Genomic DNA, 9,034 nt, shown 5'->3' with positions numbered 1-9,034 from the left:
TGATGCAAAATGTTTTTAGTTTGACTTTAGTAAATTTTCTCCCAAGTTTCTTGTCTCAAATTTGGAGCCCGCTACAACCAAAACAGCATACAAAAATTGGTGTCATTGAAACTGAATTGTCGTAAATTTGAGTTACGTAAATTCCCTTTTCAACAAACAGATTTTATTTTCATTGTCCTTGGCACTTGAACAATAAACAAAAAGACCATGGCATTTTTCTGTGTATCCCTACAAGCCCATTCAAACACCCATTAGCTGAGTGGCAGTCCTATGCCGGGGCAGAGGGGGGGGGGGCAGTTTTTCTGATATCTGACATTAAATTCCTTTCATTTTACAATGTTACACTTCTTTAGCATACCTTATCCCCCCTTCCCAGAATATGAGGCCTAATACCGCTACTGTATTAGCCCGTTCGGACAACCCATTAGCCCATTCGAACACCCAGATTTTATTTTCACCATCTGTGGCACTTTAAAGGAAACAAAAAGCCGATGGCACTTTTCCAGAGATTCTTAGAAGCCCATTCAACAACTAATTAGCACAGTAGCAGTTCTAGCCCTGGGCAAGGGGCAGTTGCCGCCCTCCATTTTCTCTAACATTAAATGCCTTTCATTTTATAATGTTACACTTTATTAGTATATTTTATACCCCCCCCCCAGAATATGAGGCCTCATACCGCTACTGTATTAGCCCATTCAAACAACCAGATTTCCATTCCACCTTATTTGGTACTTCAATTGTCAACTAAAAGGCGATGGCACTTTTTCGTTTTCCTGAAAGCCCTTTATCTTACTTTTAAACTTTTATAATAAAATTCTAACAAATAAACTTTTTGACCTTTTTAATTTATTTTTGAAACTGTTTCAATACCGTATTCAATTTATTATTTGTAAAACAGGTCAAAACAAGCACCATAAACATATTACAATCAATATATAAAACACAGCACTGATTATTTTCCAAAGTTTATACAAAATATTTCTTTTTTTACAAAAACAAATGCACAAAAAACGTGCCATTTTACTTAATGACTGTGCCTAAATAATGCAAACAAACCTGAAAACCTCAAATAAAACCCCTAAATAAACCTCAAAACCTGAAACAAACTCAATCACTTCAGGGATTGTGATTCAAACAAATAATTGCGCTTAACTTCCTGGCACTCTACCCCGGAGGAGAATTGGGAGCGGACGAATTGAAGCCTCCCTCCTGTACTTAAAGAACCTTTATTTATTCTTTTTTCACTTTCTTAAGAGAAGCTTACACGAATTATGTACTTGCAGTGCAATTATCGAAAAATTTTAAGAGAAAAAAGCTTAGTATTGGGTAAAAATCCAGAATTTTTTATAGATAGCGAGCAAAAAATTGCTCCTTATAGAAAGTTACAAAACTTGCCAGGATTTTCTCCCAAAATGCGTACTTTTCCCTATTCCCTATCTCTGAAAGCGAATTTTTGATTATATCATTTTTTTTACTTGAAAAATAAAAAAAAGTTTGCTTTTCATAAAAATAGCCAACTATTATTACAGACTTGTCACAGCATGGGATCCTGCGAGGTTGATGCACTGACGAATGCACCTCTTCTCTTTAAAACCTCCCAAACCTCCCTTCTCTTCACTACCTCTCAAAAACTTTTAACCAATTTTTGCTAATGACACTGTCAATACCTCTCACGGGAAAAAGGCAATATCAAGAATTTGCTATTATGTTAGTTTTTTCTATAAAAATATATTATAATGCACCTAACAAGTATTGCATGTGCAAATTTTATTAATTCGTTGAAGAGTAAAGTCGGGATTTAAATGCAATGAATAAGGGTCCTGGTGGCTGCCTTAGTTTGCAATAGCAGGTTCGTTTAATTACCGAAGGCTTTGTGGGTTCGACTCCAACCGATGAACGTTTTTTTCTTTACTTTAAACTTTTGACTCCTTATATCATTTTAATCTGGGACATTCCACCCCAACAGCATAAAAAACTGATGCAAAAGGTAACTCTTTTCGTCTCTGAGAGAGAAAAATCCAAGTGAATCTAACATATACCCAGTAAAATCAATCAAGAAAACCTAAATGCAAACATTATAGTATTAATTTAATCATATCTTACTTTGCTTTATGTTGAACATTTTTCATTTGTAATCCAAAAGTAACCGAGTTTTATTCATTTTACCATATGTTTCTTTCTTGACTGTTCATAGAATCCGTGTTATCTGAGTTTTTATTTATCCAAGGTGCTCTTGGTCCACATTACCAAGGATAACCGTGGCTCTACTGCAATAAAATTAATCTTATTTAAATAATTCAAAATAATTTGTTGGTAAAGTATCTGATTTCTTTAAATTCATTGAATAAGAAATTTATTTAACGCCTTTTTTTATTAAATTTTCAACGCATTTATTAATATAAAAATGTTACATAACCCTTTAGAATTTATTTTTGACAATTTTTAATTTATTAATTGATAATTTAATTAATTTTTACATTTAATAATACTAATTTTGATTAAATCATTCAAAATTGCCAAATTATTAAATTATTCAATATCTTTAAATTTGTTTAATAATTAAAATTAATAAACTATTTTTTCTTAAATTATCAACTAGTTGAATAATTTTAATATCTTAACTTATAATTGTATTTATTATCAATAAAATTAATTTCGTTTAGATCATAATAAATAATTTATCTATTATATCTATTTAATTTCTTTAAATTTATATAAAAATGAAACTCATTCAATTATTTTTACTGCATTGCTAAATAATTTATTAGTCTAAAAACGTCACACAGCCTTTCTGAACCTCCTTCAGTCAAGGGGGCTGCGGTACACTCAAATTTAAACAACCACGTACTTATTATAAAATAAACCAGTACGCAAACCACACTCTCAGATCTGAAAGTAATATTCTATATGGAGCCCTAGAACCATATTAGGGCCGAAGACCATTATTTTTTTCACCAGAACATTGATAGCCCCAACATTACGAAAAATGATGGATCGACAAATATACATAAATTGTTTCGAAACAAGCACTAATGGTGACACAATTGGAAACATATACTTGCGTTGTCATAAAAGTGAGAGATAAAATTTATTTGGAGTACCAAAGAAATTCTCTCCTTTCGATGATGAATATGCTGGAGTATGTAGTTTTACACTTTTCTTTTCTTCCTCACAACGGTACACTACATTTCACAAGAGCAGAGTAGATCCTATACAACCTCACAACAGCACATTAAAGCCTATACAACAGTACATTAGCGGCTAATAGGCTAGAAGTAATCATGATCTGAGTGGGGAACCGCTTGTTGGACTTTCTCCGGTTCGGGTTGAGGGTCCATGAGGGCGTGGTTGTAGGTGGAGTGTAGGAGCAAGGAAAGTACTCCAGCACGTGAAGCCATTGCTTGTCTCACATGTCTCTCTTTTTCAAACAGATCATCAATTTTTAACCACTAAAAGAGACAAAAAAATTAATTAAATTTTTTATTCTTAGCATATTTTCATATTAGCATCTTTTGTTAATTGTAATTAATTTTTTTTTTAAGATTTAAGAAATTCAATTTTTTCAGGTGATAAAAAAAAAAAATCGGTTTAGTTTTCTTCAAAGTATTATTGCTATTTTTTAATTTATTTCAAAAAGAGGTAAGAAATAATAAGCTGATACTAACTAACGAAAATATAGTGAAGAATAATAATGAATAAAGTAATTAAACGAAAAAGCAAGGGGAAAAACAACAGATATAAAAAGAAAACAAGAAATCTAAAGGCAAAATAATTCCCGTTCTAGGTTATCGGATCAAATTTATTTAAAAAACTAAAAATTATATTTCCTCTCCACCTTAACTTTATTAGACTAACTGATCACTTTAAGAATTGTTAATATCATAAAAAGCTACCGAAGCCAGTCCGGTCAAAATCACAAACTGGTCAGTGATAAAAGACTTGTATGCCTAATCAGAGTAAAACCAAGACAGATTGTCTCTGTGATAGGCAAAGCTGGCATAGCTTTTTCAAAGTTACATTAAAAATGATTAATTTTACTTCTTTATGATAGTCTATCATCCTAAGCCCCGTTTCCAGTTAGTACAGTAGAGGTTTGCAGATAAATAAAAAAGAAAACATTAAGCACTTTGAAATTTGTGGTCTCCTGGCACTTTGGCTTTGCCCTTTTTCCCATAAAATTATGTCAATTTTGCCGTTATACCAATTTGGCAAGTTGAGTTGGTATATATCATTTGTCAACTAGACAATTTCAGCAGCAGTCATTCAAGAAGCGTTATGTGACACTTTTTCTCAAAATGATGTCCTTTATCGTTTCTTTTATCGTTACTGTTTCTCAAGATCAAGGGTACATCAAGGATTTTTGTTCAGGGGGATTTAACAACAAATAGCATTCAAAAACTCATCAAAAATTTACTTATATGCATTTTGTAATGTTTTTAGAATCAAAAAAAAATCGGAGGGGGGGGGGGGTTCAAACCCCGTAACCACCCCCTGATTACGGGCCTTGCTCAATTTTTTAGTTCTTCTAAAGCACATCATATCTCCTTCTGTCAGATGCAGATATTATTAGAATTTGGACCTTTCAATGTCGAATTTGGGTGTTTTAGTGTTTTTAGTGTGCTTGGGTGTTTAGTGTTTATATAATCAGTTCATATTAGTCACTCTTGACTGTATTATTTTGGCTCCAACTATTATGTTTTTTATGTTTTTGTGATTATCTACGCATTTTCTTTGAATGCAAATACCAAAATAGATTTATAGATTAAAAGAGTTTCAATTAGCGGGACTCTTTTTAAAATACTTAATTGGAAATATTATATTTATCAAATTAGTAAACTCCTTTTTTGACCCTATGTTATGAGTGAAAAACATAAGTGTTTTTCAATTGTTTCTTACGTAGTTATTTCGTATGAAAAGGACTTTTGTTTTGCCTTGCCAATAACACAGAATCCAACCATTTATTGTAAGCAAGTTACACTTTGATAGGCATTGCCCAAACATAGTATCTTTTATTCAATCAATTAGTTATAAAATTAAATATAATAATTATAATTAGAATACTCTCCCCACAAGAAACACTTATCAATGAGTACAGAAATAGCGAGCACACAAGTCAAAACGCACAACCTAGGAATTTTTAAAAGAAGAAAAAACTCGGCACAAAGCTTCGAGAATATCCCTGTAACCTGGAGTAAACCACCAGTAGTGTCAGCATTGGGACATTCATAGTCGCTCTATTGGGAGTAGGGATTTAAGAGGGACAAAGGGAGGCAGGAGTAAGTTTTCGAAGATGGCCTAAAACCTAATCTCGACATCAAAAGACCCAAATTCTAATAATTTCTGCATTTGAGGAAACGCAATACAAAGAAAAAGTCACTAAATACTTGTTTTTCAAATATATTCAACTATCAGTTGTTTGTATTGTGTTCTATTAAAAAGAAAAATATTATATTTTTGATTCTTAATTCCAATCCATATTGTGCGCAGCATTTCACCTTTTGAACTAAAGCAATACAAATAACTGTTTGTTAAAAACGACCAAAAAACGCAGAAACTACCCGAATTCAGATCTTCTAATATTGGAATAAATTTTGTCCTATCATTGAGACCTTAGATCCTCCTGTGCCTCCAGAGGCGCTTAGGGCAACCAAGAAGAGTCGCCAGTCCTCTCTCATCGCTGCAGCCGCCCAGAAATCTTCCCATTCAGGTTGAATTTAGGCATTAAGGTTTAGGAGGTCAGCCCAGTAGCTGCGTCGTAAGGTGTTTTCTGAGGCGTCCTCTGCTTCTGATACCATGTGGCTACCAGTGAAGGACGACTTTCGGTAGTTGGGTTTCGGGCATACGGATCACATGACCAAGGTGTCTCTACTTCCTATACTTGATCACTTTGATTATCAGTGACTGAGGTGTCTTCTGTGGTATTGTAGCGTTTGTTACTTTTTGGGACCAGTGGATATTTAGAATGCCCTTTAAAGACATGTTTTCGAACGCGAGGAGTTTCTTTTCAAGTATTTGATCTATGTGCCAAGTTTCAGAACGATAACAAAGCGTTGAGAGGACGTTACTGTTGAACAGCCTCAGCTTCAATCGAAGAGAGTAATTCTGACTGCGCCGAATTTGAGACCGTTTCCTATAAGTTGGATTAGCCTGGCCGATCCTTTCGGCCGATTCTATCATCGAGGCAAAACAAAAATATTTTATAAGAATAACTGTTCGTTAAAAAAGTTGAAAACACACTTTTTTCCCTTATTCAAACCATGATGAGTAATATACCGTCTTTTGAACTACCGAAATGAAAATAATTGTCCTTTAAAACAATAAAAAACAAACAAAAAAAAAACAGTAGAATGTTCAGAAATATTCCAAATTAGCTCGTAAAAAAATTCCTATTCTTTTGATTGTTCCTAGTCCCTACTTTGTATTTTCCCTACTTTGCTTTCTGGGCAAAAAAAAATAGCAAAGAATAAAGGAAGAATCAAGTACCTTGACAAGGTAAGATAAAAAAAAAACGCATTGAAAGAATCGATATCTTAACAGGCTATATACAAATACTATGCAGTAATTCGCTAAGTATGTAATCTCTAGCTCTACCCTAACCGTGTGACATATACTGGAGATTTGAAGCTATTCTCTCCCAAGCGAGCATTTGATTGTCTCCTTATACAGGAGGTTATATTAATATTAAAACTTAAAATTCTTTTTTAAGATTAATTCATTGTCTAATCAAATTAATTGTCTATTAAAAATTTATTTTCTTATTATACAGTAAGTGGCATTAAAATTACGATTTAAATTTCAGTGGGTTTAAATGAAAAGTTGATATTTTTATTTGTATAGCTAAATTAATTTTTACTTAAAATCCATACATAGTGTGGTAAGTCCACCTCGTTTGTGTCACGGCTGGGAGACCGAGTTGAAACTTTCCAAGGAAGATCCTTTTTTGAAAAAAGGGCAAAAGACTTCGAATTTTCTCTTGGGGCCACATTTTTTCTCCAGTCCCTTATAGTTGATAGTCTCCTTTTTGTGTAAGTAAACAATTGCTTTTAAAGTAAAACATTTGTGGGACTTTTCTTATGTGTGACATTATCCCGGTGATATTTTTCGTGTGACATTTCCTTTTTAGAGTCTGTCACCTGTTAGTTAATTTAAATGAAGTAGGATTATACGGTTACGCTTATCCTTAGAATACATGTCAAACAGAAAAAATCCAAAAATAGAAGAAAAATAACTCTAAGACTAACCTGCCTAACTCTTTCCATATCAATTTCAGCTCGGCGTAACTTCTCCCATCCTAGATGGCGCACACACTTCTTTTTAGCAACACGACAAAATTCGTTACTTTCCTCTAAAACATTCTTCAAAAGCGGACATCCGCAAACCTAAAAGACACAAAGGACATACCATCATTTTATGTCATCTATTGTTATGAACGATTGTATTGTTCTGTCATATCAGCTTATATGCTTCTTATCCACTTATATGTGACACTGGCTCATGCCAGAGCCAGTGTCACATATGATGTGTCACAGCCAGTGGCACTGTGATGTGTCACAGCCAGATCATTAAAGAACCCTATTTGGGTGTCTATGGACCTCCTACTTTTTGCAGAAGAAGCAGCTCTAGGTAGCTAAGAAGCTCTGCACATACTTTTTCTCCAGTATGTGCAGACAAAGTTTTCTGAATTTGATAAAATTCTCTATATAGAGCATTTCCCTATTTTTATAGATGGTTTACAGGCCCGCAGGCTTGCAGACCCGCTATACTTTACCCCCCCCCCTCCCCCTAGTGTACAAATATATAGCCCAAATTGGTTTCTGAAGTATTATATTTTTTATCTTACTTTGGTACATTTCATTAGGATTGAGCGTCAGAGAAATATATTAGAAGAACAACAGGTAGGGCGTATACCATACAAGTGCCATCTCCTGTATCAACGTGAAAAAAAAAATCCAACAACATTAAACCAGTTGAATTATACTAGACAATAAAAGACAAATATGAGGGAAAAAACACAAACACTCCGCAGAATCCCTGTCGTCGGTTTGGTTTATGGTTTCATTGGAAGCAGTTTCATGGTTTCCTTTTTTTAGAGATTTAAAAAGAAAAAAATTGTGCATCTAGGACGAAAGAATAAACTTTTCTCCAAAAATGAGTTTAAGTCCCTTTTTTTCTTTGTTATGGCTGTTGTCAAAGAATCAATCTCAAATAAATCCCACTTTTTAAAATTTAACGTTTCAAAAGCCTGTTTCTTATCAAGTATTTAGTTATTTTAGTCATTTAGTTTCATATTCCCATAATATTGCCATTGGTAGAAAACTGTTTAATAATTATAAAACTGTAATAATTATTAAAGTAATATACCATTGCAGTAATATACCATTAAATATTATAATTATTATAAATATCATTATAAATATAATTATTAAAATAAAAATATTAAAATAAATAAAAAATTATTAAAATAATTATTAAAATTGTTTAATAATTTCCAAATTTAATAATTACAAAACTGTAATAATTTATATACCATTGCAGCTTTCTTTTCTTTAAGAGGTTTGAATAGGACTAAATTATGCATCTATGGCAAAAGGACAAACTTTTCGCCAAAAATAACTTTAGCACCCAAAAGTGGGGGGGGATCACTTTTGATGACTCTTAAAAAGGTACATAGTAATTTCACTTTTTTTTTTCTTTCTTACAGCTGCTTTTCAAGAACCACCCTTAAATAAATGCCTCTTTAAAATTTGATTTTTCATAAGCCTATTTCTTACCCAAATATTTAGTTACATTTAGTCATATATGAATCATATTTAATTTCATATTCCCATAACACTGCCATTTGTTAAAATTTGCTGAATAATTTGTGTACCATTTAGATGAAATCAATACATTAAATATCGCCTTGGAATATGTTATATATAATCTACTACTTAGTTCTGTTTTCCATAATATTATAATTTTATTCAGACTTAATGTCAAGCTTTGAGCTCCTGGATTCAGCCTCACAATCTAAGTTAGGCATAGATACTCCTTA

The 9,034-nt window shown here is 32.7% G+C and overlaps 1 protein-coding gene across 1 annotated transcript in view; it reads right to left on the bottom strand.

The window, feature by feature from the left end:
- Positions 1 to 861: 861 nt before the first annotated feature.
- Positions 862 to 9,034, bottom strand: part of LOC136040803 (CXXC-type zinc finger protein 1-like) — a 30,961-nt gene continuing 22,788 nt past the window's right edge. Inside the window, exons 5-6 of the mRNA XM_065725133.1 lie at positions 7,242 to 7,379; positions 862 to 3,449 (exon numbers count right to left, since the gene is read on the bottom strand). Coding sequence (XP_065581205.1) covers positions 3,270 to 3,449; positions 7,242 to 7,379 — 318 coding nt within the window. The 3' untranslated portion in view covers positions 862 to 3,269. The remainder of the gene's footprint in view (positions 3,450 to 7,241; positions 7,380 to 9,034) is intronic.

This window comes from Artemia franciscana, chromosome 21, assembly GCF_032884065.1.
Source record: "Artemia franciscana chromosome 21, ASM3288406v1, whole genome shotgun sequence".
Taxonomy (NCBI): Eukaryota; Metazoa; Arthropoda; class Branchiopoda; order Anostraca; family Artemiidae; genus Artemia; species Artemia franciscana.
The sequence above is the reverse complement of the archived record's forward strand: the minus strand, read 5'-3'. Positions and strand labels throughout refer to the sequence as shown.